Source organism: Psammomys obesus, unplaced genomic scaffold, assembly GCF_907164565.1.
Source record: "Psammomys obesus unplaced genomic scaffold, mPsaObe1.curated_primary_1811, whole genome shotgun sequence".
In the NCBI taxonomy this organism is placed as follows: domain Eukaryota; kingdom Metazoa; phylum Chordata; class Mammalia; order Rodentia; family Muridae; genus Psammomys; species Psammomys obesus.
In genome coordinates, this window is record NW_026596088.1 from 14,518,414 (window position 1) to 14,535,517 (window position 17,104).

Here is a 17,104-nt window from a genome sequence, read left to right on the forward strand (position 1 = left end):
CGGGCGACGCTGCGCGCTGGGGGGTCAGCGCATGGCCTGCGCCCCGCCGCGGCCGCCCCGGGCCCGGGCCCCGGCGCGCGGACTCCCCGCGGGCTGGAAGCGAGTGTGCGAAGTGCTGGGGGGCGCTCGCGGCGGGCGGCGGGGCCGCGGAGGCTCGGCTCGGCTCGGGCGGCGCGGCACGGCGCGAGCGATGCGAAGAATGTGCGGAATGAGGACAGGAATGAAATGAACGCCAGGACCGAACTCGCTCCGGAGGGGTGGGGCCTCGGTGACGTCATGCCGCCGGGGCCGGGTGGGGCGGGGCCTGCCGCCGCGGTGACGTCATGGGTGCGGGGCGGGGCACGCGGGGCGGGGCCTGGCGCCCAACGGGGAGCGAGCGGCGCGCGGTGGCGCGCGCTCAGGGCTTTGTGCATTTTGAGGCGGGGCCGCCGGGAGCTACGGAGGGCGGGTGGGCGTCCTCCCTCCCCAACGCCGGCCCCCCCGCTTGCCGTGCCTCAGTTTACCCACTCCTGGCGTACGCTGGCACTGGCGCTCCCAGGCTGGAGGGGAGGTTACTCCCCTGGAAACTGAGGCCCGGGCGTGCGCTTTCCCAGCCCGCCACTCCTCTCGCCCTTTCGTTTTCCCCAAGTTCACAATGCTTGCGCAAATCCTAGGCTCTGCGGACTCCCAGTCGAAGCTCCGCAGAGTTCTCGCCCGCCTCCTGCCCTATCCTTCCCTTTCTTTCTGGTAGTGAAGTTTACTCGTGCTGTGAGTTGAGTCTGCAGAAATCCTGCACGCGGTTAAAGAAAATAAATAACAAAGTCCTGCCTGGCTGCAAAAGGCAGCTTCGCGCCGTCCCGTTATGGAGAAAGTGAGGATCGATCCTAAACGGTTTGAACTCTAGTTTTAGAGTGTGCGACACACAGCACTTCAGAAACTCGGGTAAAGTTAACGGTGGCCGGGACAGACGTGCTGGCAGTTTGGTCCGGTTGCAGTCCGTAGTTTCCCAGAAAGGGGAGAGCCCTTCCCGCACCGGGACTTCCTTCTTTCAGCTCTGGCTTCCGAACAAACTAATGGCGCCTGTCTTGTGCCCGAGGATTCCAGGAGAGTGCAGAACTCAGGAAAGCGAATGGGACTCACTGCGCGCTTCTGCTCAGAAACAACGCTTTCTAAACCGTTTTTAAGGCAAAAATACCTTTCGTTGATGCATTTTTTAAAATTTGTATGTCAAAAGAATTGAAGTTGTAAAAAGTAACACACAGATTCTTTGTTCACTTTGTCCAGCTCTTCCCCACGCCATGTCAGCCAAAATTATATCGTAATCGGGTGTTAATTTCCGTGCAGATTTCCAGATCCACTCGTGCACGTCGGCGTGTATCTGTTTAATCCTCCACAACTTTCTCACCTGTGTAGATGGCCACCTCAGCCAAGTACAAATATGTATTATTTCTAGTTCATAAGCAGTAATGTAGGAAAAGCATTCATATACAGAAATAAGTAAGTGTTCGTTTAAGTCTGATAGCAGGTGCAGCCTGCCAATGGGTAAAATTGCTAAACCAGTATTTATCTTGCCCTTGACGAGCTGGTTGGTTACCTTCAGACTCCAGCTGCTCTTGACAATTCGCTGTTCTCTCATCCTTACAAAGGTTCCCTGGGCAAATATTCAAAGCCAGGTATAATGGCATCTGCTGATAATCCAAGCGATCAGGAGGCTGAGGCAGGAGGAGGAAAAGAAGGGAAAGGAGAGAGAGGAGGAAAAGAGGGAGGACAGGAGAGGCTGCTTCCCAGGACCTTGAATACTTGGTCCAGCTGTGCCACTGTATTTGGTCTGTCATGTTGACAGCATCTGTGTGTTACTGGTCAGACTCACCTATGTGAGACCGTCTCATTCAGCTAAGGGTACTCTTGTTTGAGACCCACTCACAAATAGAAAGTCAGCCGTCATCTCTCCGCCCACCCTTTCCAAACATTGCACTCTCCTCATCAACCAATGAGTTTGGAGCTGTGAGCTTTGAACCCATTGAGGACGGAAACAGTAGCTGCCACCTGCTAAAATGATAGCGGTTTTCACGAATTAAACTCACTCTTAGCCTCTGGTATTTTTTATCTACATCTCAATCCCCACTGCACTTGGGTAAAGTAGTAATTCTTACCCCCGTTTATACAGATGCAGGGACAAGCCAGGGATAGCTAATAAAGCCTCAATCCAGATTTCTTCTAATTCATATTTGTGACCTGTGTTTCTAACTCCTGAAGCACTGCTATGCCTGGCACTGTTCTGCCCTTGTGTTGCCTCACCTGACCCCTTGTAAAGTAGGTACTGTTTTGTTTTTGTTTGTTTATTTGTTTGTTTGTTTTTATTATGTGTGTATGGAGGTGGGGGTGGCTCATGTGAGTGTGGTTCCTACAGAGGCCAGAAGGAGGTGCGAGATTCCCCCGGAGCTGGAGTTACAACAGTTGTAAGTTGCACCATTTGGGCTCTGGGAACCCAGGCAGGTAAGCACGCTTAACTGCTGAGCCATCTCTCCAGCCCTGAGGTAAGTGCTGTTCTTATTCTCATTTTACAGATAGGCAAACTGAGGACCAGTGAGGTAAGATAGCTTGGCCTGGGCCATGTGCCTAGGAAATGCAGATCAAGGGTGCAAACCCAGGCAGTTCTGCTTAAGACTTCACGCTCTTAGCCATAATCTCCCCATCCCCAATACAGCACTTCACAGAACTTAAAAGATGGCTGGTCTGCAGGGGTTACTGACCCCGAGATGGAGAACCTTATGCTATCTAATGACACAAGAAGTCCATTTTCCTCAAGCTTTCCCGAAGAGGCCAAGTGCTCACTTGTAACACATAAGAAACAGCGAGACACTGACTGGTGACACAGCTCCCTGAGAAAGAAGTTCCCTGTCCTCTGAGCAAGTAGTACCCTGAGGAAGGGCATGGCCAAGAGCGTTACTTTTTTCCAAGCTAAAATGCATTTGTAACAATAATTTGTTCCTACTACTTACGCCTCATAGAGAACTGAACTCCTATAGATCTGCCTCTGCCCTCTGCCTCTGCCTCCTAAGCGCCGAGATTAAAGGTGTGCACCACCACCAGACTGTTTTATTTTCTATGTGTGGTGTTTTGCCTTCCTGTATGCCTATGTGCCACTGAGTGCCTAGTACTTTAAGAGGCCAGAAGAGGGCATCCAATCCCCTGGAACTGGAGTTAAAATGAGTGGGTGCAGGGAATTGAACCCATGTCCTCTGAAAGAGCATCAAATGCCCTTAACCACTGAGTCATCTCTCCAGCCCCAGACCCATAATTTTTAAGAACTTTAAAGTGCATACCACTATTCCACTTTTTCCCAGGGACCAGCAGCTTCTTTGGGGCTCTGAACAAAAAAATTGAGAAATCCTTTCGGCATCCACAATTCTCTTGCTCTCTTCCAGCTCTTCAACTTCAGACAAGATCTTTCCCTTCAGCATCTATGTGCACATGGGTCTCTGTCCCATCCTCAAAGGAAGAACAACAAAATAGACCTTCACTCAGTCTAGCTTCACCCCATCTCTGTCCCTGTCCTCTCTTTCACTGCTACCCTTCTGAGAGGAACTGTTTGACCCCCTGTCCTTTATCTTCACCTCCCACTGATGCCCCAGCCTCTCCAGCTGGGCCTCTGGGCTCATCTGCTCCATCCATTTATGGCCCCACTTCTCACCCAGACTGCCACCACTTCCTTCTTTTCTTCCTGTTCCCAAGGCTTTATGTGCTCCCTTTCCTCTGAGGATGCATCCTCTTGTACTTAGCCTCAAAGTCTGTAGTTGTGTGGTATGGACTTCCTGCTGGCCTTGCTTTCTATTCTTTAGTTCACGCCCATGGTTTCAATTACTATGTGTTTGTTGTCATTTGACCGTAAAGGGGTAATCCATCTCTCACTCTCTGGAGTGCCAAAGGTGTATATCAAATCTCTGGCTTGACACCACCATCTGAATATCTCAGAAACATCTCAAACAATGTATGCAGAACCACGACCTCCCTCTGTAGACTCAGCCTTCCATAGGCATTTGTCATCTCCTGGAAACTTCACAGAAACCTAGATGCCAAGTTTGATACAGCCCCACCTCACTAAAACTCTTCAAGAGTGCATACATGACCACATTTGTAATGAAAGGTTCTTCTAAGACCTTGAATGATCCAACCACCCAACATTCATTTTCAGGCGTCTTACATTCCTTCCTTCTGTATGCTTACCCCACGTTGGGTCACTTTTAATTCCTCAAATGTATCATTTCCCCATAGGGTGTTTAGCACGCTTCTTAAGATAGGTTCCTTCTTTTACCTAAGGATTCCTCTCCTCTTGTTAATGCAAAATGTTGCTTCATCAAAGAAAGACTTTCCTGGACCTCTCTTTTATCTCCTGATGACCTATGGTATTGCTTACTTCAGGTTGTATGACAAAAATCTCTCTAAAACTTACTATTTCGAAACAATAATAATCACTCATTATCACTTTCTATTTGTGGGATAGGTGTTGGGAAATGGCTCAGCTAGGGGTTTCGGATTGGTGGTCTCATGAGAAACTGCTGGGAAACTGCAGTTCTTAGAAGGTCTGTGTGTGTGTGTGTGTGTGTGTGTGTGTGTGTGTGTGTGTATGATGTGGACCTGTTAGTGTAGGTGTGTTCCAGCAGAGAATGGAGGTATCTTCCGTGACTATTCCCTACCTTTATTTTATGAAAGTCTCTCACTGAATCTGAAACTCACAGTTTGGCTACACTGGCTGGCCAATGAGCTTCCGAGATCTTCCTATCTCTGCCCATTCCACCCTCAAGCTCCCAGGACTGGGGTTACAGCCACATGTCCCTAAGCCTGGCCTTTTTCAGAGAGTCTCGTGATCCAAACCCAGGTCCTCGTACTTCTCTGGCAGACATTTTACTGGCTGAGCTCCCCAGCCTGGGACCGGAGTTTCCATAATCAGCTTGTTCTCCTATGGTAGGCACATCTTGGCCAATAAGAAGGACCCCAGTTCCTCTCAGCATTGGCTTCTGCACATTTCCTGAGGTTCCCCACCTGTTGATTTGACTTCAAAGTCGAGCATGGGCATGTATTGTAGGGGTAGATGGAGGGAGGGAGGGAGGGGCAGGAAAGGACTGTAGCCTTTTAGATGCAATAACCACAGGAGCGGCAGAGCCTTATTTCTGCAGCGATCTGCTCACTAGAGAGAAGCGAGTCACTCAGACTCTCACACCCCGTGAGAGGGAGTCAGACTCACCTCCTAGAGGAAGAGTGTGAGACGTAGGCAGGAGAGACTTTCCCTGGGATGCACCAGTCTCTGGGTTGTGTGCACAGCACACGCGAGTGTGCTTACACACAAATAGATTTTTCAAAATGATATTTTAAAAATCCATTACAAAGACTTTTATCCAATTTACCCACCATGATCCTCTTCCCTAACCCAAACTTGGCACTCCTGTATAGAATAAATATGAATGTTATAGCTATATGCAACACCTGAAAAAGCTACTGCAGACTGAAGTAGGAGGTTCGCTTAGAGTTCAAAGCCAGCCTGGGGTAAGTAGAGAGCACAAATTTACCACTAAAGGACTGTGTTCTCTCCTCCTATCAGTCTTCTGAGCTATTGGTCTCACTTTCAATAACCCCCATCAGACTCTAAACCAATATATTCATCTGCACGAAACCCCTGGGCCTAGCCAAAGATAACATGTTTTTTGGTTGGTTGGTTGGTTGGTTGGTTGGTTGGTTGGTTGGTTGGTTGTTGTTGTTGTTGTTGCTGTTGTTTTTACCCCCTCCACTCCTCTACCCCCACCCTCGCCCAGTCTAGCCCATCTCTGTACTTAGACCAGGCTCTATCATTTTTGTCTCAACATATCTGATTTTTCTTCTCAAAAATCAAACTTGTTTCAGGCGTGGGAAGATGGCTTAGTAAATAAAGTGCTGACTGTGCAGTGTGAGGAGTAGGGTATGGATTCCCAAAGCCCACATACATGCTGGAAAAGCATGGTGCCTTGTCTGTAAACACAGTACTGGGGAGGCAAGAACAACAGGCCTCCCCAGAGCAAGCTGGCTGGCTTGACTATCTCATGGGTGAGCTCTAGCTTAAAGTAAGAGACACTGCCCCAAAGAATACGGTGACCAGCAATCCTGACACCAAGTCTCTATACACATTTCTTCATTTAATGCTGAAAATCTAGGAAAGCCAATGCCAAGCACAGCACAGAGATAACTGTGTACCCACGTTTTTCATAGCACTCTCCAAAGTACCTAAGACTAAATCAACTTCATCTTCACCAGTGGATGAACGGATCAAGAAAATGTGGTATGAATACACAGTGAAATATTATGCAGACATATAAAGGATACAATTCTGTCATTTGTGGTAAAATAATCTCAGCACTCAGGGAAGCAGGTGGATCCCTGTGAGTCGTGAGGCCAGGTTGATTTATATAGCAAGTTCCAGGCCAACGTGAGCTACACAATAAGACCCTATCTTTAAACAAACAAAGAAACAAAAAAGTGGGTCTGAATGTAAACAAGTGATTACTAAAGAATGGGAAAGGTGGCTGGGTGCCCTGGCATATGCCTGTAATCCCAGCACTCAGGGAGGCAGAGGCAGGCAGATCTCTGTGAGCTTTAGGCCAGCCTGATCTACAAAGCAAGTCTAGGACAGACAAGACTACACAGAGAAACCGTGTTATGAAAAACTAATAGTAGAAGAAGAAGAAAAAGAAAAAGAGAAAAGGCAGCTAGGAGGTGGCGGTGGGAGCATGTGGGAGGTAGAGGCAGGCAGATCTCTGAGTCTGAGGTCATCCTGGTCTACAGTGCAAGTTCCAGGAAAGCCAGGGCTACACAGAGAAACTCTGTCTCAAGCAAAACAAAACAAACAGACAACAGCAACAAAAGAATGGGAAAGGTACAGAGCTGATCAGTGTATACTCATGCTTATGCTGAAATATCATACTGAAACCCATTAATGAAAATTTGTACACAGTAATAAAAAAAAAAAAAAAGCCAATGTCAGGGGCTGGAGAGATGACGCTGGGGTTGAAAGCACTGCTGCTTTTCTAAAAGCCTCCAGTTCAGCTCCCAGCATCCATGTAAGGAGGCTCACAGCCAGCTAAAACTCCAGCTCCAGGGATCCACCAGCCTCTTCTGGTCTCCGTGGGCGCCTACACCCATGTGCACATACCCAAACACAAACACATAAGTAAAGTCAATGCCAAAAAGTCTCAAGTCAAACAGCTCTCAATACCATATTTTACTGGGCAAAGCAAGTCACAGGGTGCAACTCATAATGCATAACCTATTATGCATTTTATAAAAACCTGGATGACAAGCTCAAGGCTCCAAATGCAAAGAAATGGTAAAAGGACAGAAATACTCACTCTGAGCTGACCAGGTCACCGTATACACAAGCTGTAAAAACGCAGGGGAGCTTTCCAATACAGGCATGTGTTAATGCGTGCATTGTGTATTATCAAAATGTATTAATTAATTTTGAGGCAGGTTCTCTTGTAGCCCGTGTCCCTTTGTACAGCTGTAACTAGATCCTGCTCTCCTTCTCCTGTAATTCTTACATCCTCAACCCACCCCCATCCCACCTCATCTGCTACCTGCGGAGGCCTGTGAATGACTGACAAGGCCTGTTTGGTCAGTTTTTCTTTAAATATTTGAGCGCTTACACAGGTCCACACAAGTACCAGCTGTTCAAAATCTCCATTTCAACATAGTCCTTTCGCCTTTTTCTTCAGTGAAGGCTTTCTCCTACCTCTCTATTTCAAGAGAAGGAAGTGTTAAATATTTTAAAATTCTAGACAACTGAGAAAAATGTACATAGGAAAATGAAAACTATCCGCTGCACATCATGAACTGACCACTTCGTAGCTGGAAGAAAGTTCGACTGTTCCTGCCGTTCGGTGTGGTGCACAGATTACTGCGACCAAAACTGGGTCCACCCCTCCCAACTGCACGATACTAATATATGGTTCTATTTGATGCTGGACAACTGCCTGTGTTTTCTTTTTGGTATTCTTAAAAGACTTATTTATTCATTTATCCATTTATTTTATTTATGTTTACAAAGGCTTCATGTACATACATGTACGTGTACCACATGCACACTTGTTGGGTCTCCTGGAACTGGGCTTATGGATGGTTGTAAGCCACCACGTGGGTGATGGAAATTGAACCCAGGTCCTCTTCAAAAACAACATGTGCTCTTAATTGCTGAGCCATCTCGCCAGCCCCTTGCACTTATATTTTTTGAGCCTACTATAGAGCACAAAGGAAGGACCACATAGTATATCGCTAGCTTTACAAGATAAAGCTCGATGCTATCTTCCGATATTGGCACTGCAAAAATTTCTAATCAGTTTTTTTGTTTTGTTTTGTTTTGTTTTGTTTTGTTTTTTGAGACAAGAGTTTCTCTGTGACTCCTTGGCTGTCCTGGAACTCTCTCTGTCTACCAGGCTGGCCTCAAACTCACAGAGATCCGCCTGCCTCTGCCTGCCTCCACCTCCCAAGTGCTCCGATTAAAGGCATGCACCACCATCACCCTGCTCAAATTAATACTTTTTGAAATGAGGTCTCATGTAACTCAGGGCGATCTCAAACTCATGTGCTGGCAAAGATGACCTTGGTCTTCTTATCCTCCTGCCTCCACCTCCCAAGTGCTAGGATGACAGACATGTATCGCCTTGTCTGGCTCATGCCATACTGAACATTGATCTCCTCCCACGTGAGTCCCAGGTCATCAGACTTGCATGACAGGTGCCTTTGTCCACTGAGTCATCTCACCACCCTTAAAATTTGTTAAAAAGCAACAATGATGGATTTAGACTATTATGGATGTATGGGAATATTCCTAATGGCTTTGTGATAGATGATTAACATACTAACATATGTGTAACTTATAAGCAACTATATATTTCCATGAAAGTTTATTTTCCTTATCTTCCTTTTATTAAAATCACTAATAATGTTGAAGTGTGATTACTGTGCTTTGAGACAGAATATCATTCTGTAGTCTCAGTTGGACTGGAACTCATGGCAATCCTCCAGCCTCCGCTTCCTGAGTACTAGAGTTAATTATTTGAGCCACCACATCTGGCTTAATGGTATTGTTAAAAATCCAGCTTTTGCTTGCATTGAGTTTTCTTTTTTCTTTTTCTTTTCTTTTTTTCTTTCTTTCTTTTTTTTTTTTGTTGTTGTTGGGGGAGGGTTTCGAGACAGGGTTTCTTTGTGTAACCTTAGCTGTCCTGGACTCACTTTGTCCTGGCCTGGAACTGACGGTGATGCCCCTGCCTCTGCCTCCTTGAGTGCTGAGGGTAAAGGCCTGCGCCACCTCGCCTGGTTATGGACTGAGTTCTTTGTTTGGAATTTTCAGTGTTACTTCATGCTGCACATGGTAACGCCCTAGTCTGCAGGATGGCGCTCTTGAGGGGTGGTGAAACTTGAGGAAGGAAGGGCTCATAGAGTTCTACAGGTCACTATGACATGACTTTGACGTGGTAATGGGTCTTAGGTCTCTTGTTTTTCCTTTCTTTCACTTCTCTGCCAGGAAGCAGCTGTTTGGGCTCTGATACACACTGCTGGGACTCTTGCCACCAGATACAGTCACAGGCCTAAAAGCAACACGGTCCAATAGGGACTAGAAACTGAACTGTAAGCCCAGATCAACCTTCTCTCTGTGTAAGGTGATTAAACGACTTAGACATTCCCATAACACATCACCTACTAAGTGACTTAGTAACTATAAAGCCGTTCTTCTTTTCCATGGCTGTTCTGCACTGGCTATAATTTTAGGGAAATTTTGGATTTCTGTTTGTTTTTGTTTGTTCATTTGTTTATTATATAAGGGAAGGGATCGAACCGAGGACCTTGTACATGCTGCGTAAGTACTCTACCACTGAGCTACATCCACAGCTTGTTTTGCTGGTATCACTTCCGAGCAGAATCTCTTAGAGCCGAGTGGCCTACTTGTGTAGGCAAAGATGACCTTGAACTCTTGACCCTCCTGCCTCTACCTCCCAAGTGCTGGAGTTATGGGAGAGTGCCACTGTGCTCCCTTTATGGTGCTGGGATTGAACCTAGAGCTTTGCGCATGTTAGGCTAGCACTCTGACAACTTACCTCTCCAGCCCAGCAAAATATTTTTATTACGATATAAATTTTTATTCTCCTATCTGATGCTCATTTAAGCTGGCTGAGTTTTGAGCAAACCCATACAGATCCTAAATTTTATTTCTGTAGGTTAATACCTAGAACATTGGCTCTTAGTCCATAGACTGGGTCTCTGTCTAACTTTATACAATCCTTTAAAACAGTTTATGTAGAAAAAATGCTGTTTCTTATTACCACAAGCGATACATGAGCACCAAATATCCTCTACTTCCACAGCCTATGGTGGTGTCTTTATATATTGTAGGCTGGTTGTTTCCTCCCACACATACACCTGCGGGGCTTGTGTGTGTGTGTGTGTGTGTGTGTGTGTGTGTGTCTGTGTGTGTCTGTGTGTGTGTGTAATGATCTTTTCTTCACATTCAGTAAGTTGTTTTTGTTGTTGTTTGTTTTTCAAGACAGGGTTTCTCTGTGCAGCCCTGGCTGTCCTGGAACTCACTCTGTAGAGAAGGCTGGCCTAGAACTCTGAGACATGCCTGCCTTTGCCTCCTCAAATGCTGGGATTAAGTGTATGTGCCACTGCCGACTGGCACCTTCCGGAAGTTCTTGTCTATTCTTAATCTGTAGAAAGTTAAGTTTTCTCAAATATCTCTTCAGTGTCTATTCAGATCTTGTACAATTCTAAATTTTCCTAATGTATTGATTTTTATTGACTGCTGGGTTTTTTTTTTTTTTTTAAAGATTTATTTGTTTTCTTTTATGGTGTGAGTGCTTTGCCTGAATGTATGTATGTGACTCACACGTGTGCCTGATACCCATGGAGATCAGAGGAGAGTGTTGGCTCCCCGGAACTGAAGTTGCAGATCTGTTGTGAGCTGCTTTGTGGATGCTGTAAACTGAACCCAGGTCCTCTACAAGAGCAGCGAGTGCTCTTAACTGCTAAGCGTCTCTCCAGCCCATGATTGCTATGTTAGCTAATTTATTTGGATTAATTCCATTTACTCATTTATTTAAAGACAAGGTCTCAGATAGCTCAGGCTGGCCTTGATTGACAGTTTTGAGACGAGATCTCTGTGTGGTCCGGGCTGATCTTGAAATCATGACAGTCCTCCATTCTCTCTGCCTCCTGAGTGCTGGGATCACACGCATGAGCCAGCATGTCTGGCTATATACACTGTTACATGTACAGTTTAAGAAATGTGGGCAATGTTATACTGGGACTGCTATTACTAGCTATTGCCTCTAAACTTTCATTGCTACCTCTGGAGCCTCCTGAAGGGGCTGACTCCTCTCTGTGGTGCTGCCTGGTGGTTTAACAGTGTCATTTCTGCTAAGACTGTATGTTCCCTTTTTCCAGTTTCGAAGAATCCAGTCTCGCACTTGCAGTAATCCTCCTGCTTCTGCCTCCTGAGTACTGGAAATAGGCATATGCCATTGTGTTAAGTGTAAACAAGCAATTCTGTATTAGAAAAGAAGCAAGAGCTAAAACCAACCTTTCATGTTTAGGAGACTGGCAAGAGAGGTGTAAGGTCACTCCAAAAGAAGTGGCAGGAAAAGGAAGCCGGAGAGGAGTCTATAGGGAAGAAAAGTCTTGGAGCAGAAAGTTGTCCTATAATTAAACCCTGCACGTTACCAGCTCTACATTTAACACCTACAAAGCCACCATCGATTAGATTAGCATCTGACTACTTCTAAGACTTTTAAATTCCTGAATTCACTTTGTTAGGAATTACTGCTCAAATTCACTCCCTGATGCATGCCTCCTCCTGATTAGCAGCGCTGCTCAAAATGCTGTGATGTTCCGTTTTTGCACACTTCTCCACATTTAGCTGTTTCCATTGAGTTTCACTTTGATTTTGATCTTGATGTCTTTCGTCTTTATTAGTTCTAATCATGCAAATGTAAATCATCTAGTAATAAACAGTGATACATGAATAAATAAAATCTCAGCAGGTTTCTTTGTACACATTAACAAACTGATGTCATACTTTTTTAAATGCCTTAGGGTTTCTGTTGCTGTGAGGAGACAGACTCCAGACTACAGCAATGCCTACAAAGGAAAACATTTAACCAGGGCTGGCTCCATCGTCATCATGCTGGGAAGATGGCAGCCCTTCAGCAGAAATGGTGCTAGAGAGGTCGCTCAGAGTTCTATATCTGGCAGACAGTAGGAAGAGAGAGTGACCAGGTATGGCTTGAGCTTCTGAAACCTCAAAGCCTGCCCTCAGTGACACTTCCTCCAATAAAGCCACACCTGCTAATATTGCCACTCCCTATAAACCTATGGGAGCCATTTTTATTCAAACCACCACAAAAAAAATAAATATTTACTTTAGAGCAGATGTGGTGGCTAAAGGCTTTAATCCCAGCACTCGGGAGGCAGGGGTAGATGAACCTCTGAGATTGAGGCCAGCTTGGTGTAGAGGAATTTGAATTCAGAACATAGCTGCTCTGGTAATAGATCACATTCAAAGACCTTCTAGGTCTGTGTGATCCAGCTGCAATGCAGACAAGCCTTTAATCCCAGGAGACAGAAGGCAAGCAGATCTATGAGTTTAAGGCCAGCCTGGTATAAAGCAAGTTCCTGGTAAAGAAAAACTTAGGTCCAGGTATGATGGTAAACGTCCTTAATTCTAGCACTCAGGAGACAGAGGCATGCAGATCTCTAAGTTCTAGTCAATTCTGTTCAGGCAGTTTGAGTCAGTGAGTTGAGAGGCAGTGAGTTGAGTTCATGGCAGTTCAGTTCATGATATTCAGAGACAATTTTACTGGGAGACTTTTGCAGAGAGATGTTGAAGACAGAATTAGATGAACACAGATGAAGACAGAAGGAGCCAAAAGATTAAAACAGACTGCTAGATTTTGTCTGAGGCGAGGCAGAGCAATTTAGTCAGAGGCCGAGAAAGAACTCAGATTGAATCAGTCAGCTGGGAGAGGAATTTGAGCCAGAAGAGCTGAATTCCACCAGCCAGCAAGTGTTCAGAAAGAACTAGAGAGGCTGGGCTTATTCAGCAGTAGGTCTCAGAGAACTTGATAAGACTGTACAGAGACTAGAAGCTTCCAGGACTAGGCCTAGGTGCGCAGACAGAGGCAGTAAGCCACAGAGACGACAATTAGACAGGCAAATAAAAGATACTTTTACAGCCTGGTCTTCAGAGTGAGTGCCAGGACAGCCAGGGCTACATGGAGAAACTCTGTCTTATAACAAAAAAAGGCAAATAAAATGTACATTTTAATTTAAAAATATATATGCACATGACTGCAGGTGCCTAAGGAAGCCAGCATAGGGCACTGGATTCTCTAGAGATGGCATTACAGGTGGTTGTGAGCCATCCTACATGGGTACTGGGAGTCAAACTCTAGTCCCCTGCAAGAGAAGTATTGGCTCTTAACCACTGAGCCATCTCTTTAGCCGCAACAAAGAGATTCTAAAGTTAGTATGGAGAGGCAGATGACCCACAACATCCAGCATGACAGAAAAGGGGGACACTGACAGTGGAGGATGGATAATGCTAACACTTTTACAGTGGTCTAAATGAGAATGGTCCCCATATTCTGGTATGTTTGACTGTTTGGTCCAGTTGGTGTGGCCTTGTGGAAGAGGTGTATCCTTGGGCCGGCTTTGAGGCTTCAAAACACTCACAGCATTTTGAGCCACTGCTCTCTACGTCAGGCTTGAGGTTGGAGATGTGCGCTTTCAGCTGTCCCTGCCACAACGCCTTTGCTCTGCCGTGAGGGAGCATAGCCCTCTGAAACTGCAAGCCCAGTTGAATGCTTCCTTTAATAAGTTTACCTTGGTCATGGTGTTTTATCACCAGCAATAGAGAAGTAACTAACACAACTTATTATGACGCTAAAGCTCCCTGGAAGGCTGCAATAACCAAGGCGGCGTGGTGTTGGCGGGAAATAGAAAGGGTAGTGAAAGACAGACCCAGGTAAAGGTGATCAACTTGCCTTTGACAAAGATGCCAGGGCAGCAGTGTGGAGAAAGCATGGCCTTTCAGCAAACGAAGCTAGAACCTCTGAACAATCAGATGTAAAAGAATGAAGCTTAGAGGGCTGGAGAGATGGCTCAGCAGTTAAGCGCATGAAGACCAGAATGTCATTCCCAGAACAATCTTTTTTTTTTTTTTACTTTGAGTATGGTGTGTGCGTGCGTGTGTGTGTGTGTGTGTGTGTGTGTGTGTGTCTTACTCTGTGGCCCTAGCCTTGAACTTACAACACTCCCTCCACCTCAGCTTCCAGAGTGCTGAGATTCCAGCAATGAAACAATATGCCCAGTTTGTAAGTCACACACACACTTTGTTTACTTTCTGTGCATGGGTATTTTGTCTCCATGCACACACACATGCATCGTGTGTGTTCACAGTGCCTGACGTCAGAAGAAGGTGTCAGACTTCCTGGAACTGGAGTTACGGACAGGTGTGAGCTGCCATGTAGGTGCTGGGAATTGAGCCAGGTCCTCTAGAAGGGCAGCCAGTGTTCTTAACCTCTGAGCCATCTCTCCAGCCCCTCAGTTATTTTCTTGATAGTTGGAGTTGCCTATGGTTTCTAGGGTAGAAGGAAGCGTCACCCGTAGTTCTCTCAGAATGCGGTGGCGAGGATGTGGGTATGAGGCAGTACTCTCTAAGGCTGGTGGTTAGCTACCAGCTTCCCAGCGAGTCTATGCTTTCAGGCTGTGAATGTCACAAGCACTTCACAGCAGCCCCCATTGGTTTGGGCAAGAGACAGGAGTGGGCTGGTATGGTTCTTACCCACGTGCGGGATTAGGAGCTGGAATTCAGTATTTCTCTTCTTCCCCATGGAGGGCTAGAGCCAGCTGGAGTTGAGTGGCTCCTTTCCCCTGTCATTTCTGTTCTGCTAAACCTCCAGCTGGTTCAGCTCTGGCTAAATCATTTCTCCCGGGGGCAGAAGTTGCTAAGAAGATTGGAATGTGCTTGGTATTTCAACATGGTTTCTCTTCTCTCTCTGCCAGAAGCACCGGGGGTGGGGGGTGGGAGTGGGGAGGTGGCACTTCTTGGACAATCACCATGAGAACCTATCAGAACTTCAGATTGCAAAATTCACAAGAGTCCGGGAGCCCCAAGACCGGGGTGACCCTGGAGTTTTCATCTCCCAGACTTGCCCGGTGGTTTATCAGTCCGGTACAGATGAGCGCAATCCTGGCAGTGCCTCTAAGGAAGTTTCAGCTTGTGGGTTACAGACCTGGTAAAATGTGACTTTCTGTGTCGCTTATAAATCTCTCTAATTTGGGACCTTGGAAGAAGGGGTTGAGTTTCCAGTTTATTTGGCTTTTCGTCCTTGTTAGGGGAGCGTAGTGGTTTCCAGCTTTTTACAGGCCGGAATCGGAATCGTATCTTTTCCTGTTGGATGCGCATGCGGATTACCGTCTGCTCTCCTCGTCAGGATGTTTACCTTGCCACACATGCAGCCGGGGCCCAGAACTTGCAAGCTTCCTCTCTCAGTGTGTGTGCAGTCCTGCGTATGTGTGCACAGTCTTCCAGTGGTTGAGTGTGACTTTTATTTTTAAGCTACTGCCCCTTTGAGGTAGGGGAATTTATTACTCAGTGAATATAATATAGGATAAACTACTAAAATCTGTACACCTAAAGAAACTAATCAAGAGGGAGGATTCTGGCTAAAATGCTCAATCCCCATCCCGAAAGGCAAAGAGGATGGACATCAGAAGAAGGCGAAAACAGGGAACAGGACAGAAGCCTGCCACAAAGGGCCTCTGAAAGACTCTACCCTGCAGGGTGTCAAAACAGATGCTGAGACTTATGGCCAACCTTTGGGCAGAGTGCAGGGAATCTTAGGAAAGAAGTGGGAAACAGTAAGATCTGGAGAGGACAGGAGCTCCACAAGGAGAGCAACAGAACCAAAAAATCTGAGCACAGGGGTCTTTTCTGAGACTGATACTCCAACCAAGGACCATTGATGGAGATAACCTAGAACTAGAACCCCTGCACAGATGTAGCCCATGGCAGTTCAGTGTCCAAGTGGGTTCCATAGTAATGGGAATAGGGACCGTCTCTGACATGAACTGATTGGCCTGCTCTTTGATACCTCCTCCTGAGTGGGCAGGGGACTTACCAGGCCACAGAGGAAGACAATTCAGCCTATCCCAAGGAGACCTGATAGACTAGAATCAGAAAGAAGAAGAGGAAGACCGCCCCTATCAGTTGGGGGGGGGGGATTCGTGCAGGAGGAGGAGGAAGGACAGGATTGGGAGGGGAGGTGGGAGGGGGCTACAGGGGGATACAAAGTGAATAAAGTGTAATTAATAAAAATTAAAATAAAAAATATTAAAAAAATGTTACTCAGAGTCTGGCTTTAAGCCGCTTGTTCAAGCAAATCTTCGCCTTGTATTGGTGGCCTATGTGAAGCCCAGGGGTCTCTGTCAAGTGCACCCCCACATCCTATGTGTGAGGCAGCCTTGAGCATGCGCACAACCTTCCTGATTCTCAGTGTTGGCTTAGTCACAGCAGGCCGCTTGCCCTGGTTCTGTCAAACTTTTGCTACTTTGCTGGTGTCACTGTGCAAACAGCCTCTTCTTCACCACCCTCCACCTTGGCTGCAAGGTCTTGCTTTCAGGTGCTGTACCGCGTGCAACCTCTGCCCTGCTGCAGCAGAGCCGTTAAGTGGACCCTGCTTTGCGTGTGGAGAGAACAGGAAGGTAGTCCCTGCTTTCCTGATCCAACTTTTTCAACACGGAAAACTTACCTGAGGACACACGAAGTAGAGGCAGCTGATCTGGTTGTGGTAGCTTTACCATTTGCGGGACAGTGCCTAACGTGGAAGTAATCGCTGAATGGGAACCGGAAACCGGGGTCCTCTTGGCCGTTTTGTTGTAGAATAGAGCCTCTGGGACTAGGCTGATGGTGTTGGGTAGGGAGTGGAAGGTGAAGCCACAGCCTCCCATAATGAGGAGAAGATGAATCTGTTGTTGTTGTTGTTCATCGAGACAGGGTTTCTCTGGTTGTCCTGGACTGACTCTGCAGACCAGGCTGGTCTGA

General features: G+C 46.5%; 1 protein-coding gene across 1 annotated transcript in view; it reads right to left on the bottom strand.

Annotated features, from left to right (window-relative positions):
• LOC129691252 (translation initiation factor IF-2-like) overlaps positions 1-278 on the bottom strand; it is a 1,390-nt gene extending 1,112 nt beyond the window's left edge. The window contains exon 1 of the mRNA XM_055627281.1: positions 9-278. Coding sequence (XP_055483256.1) covers positions 9-278 — 270 coding nt within the window. The remainder of the gene's footprint in view (positions 1-8) is intronic.
• Positions 279-17,104: the final 16,826 nt, after the last annotated feature.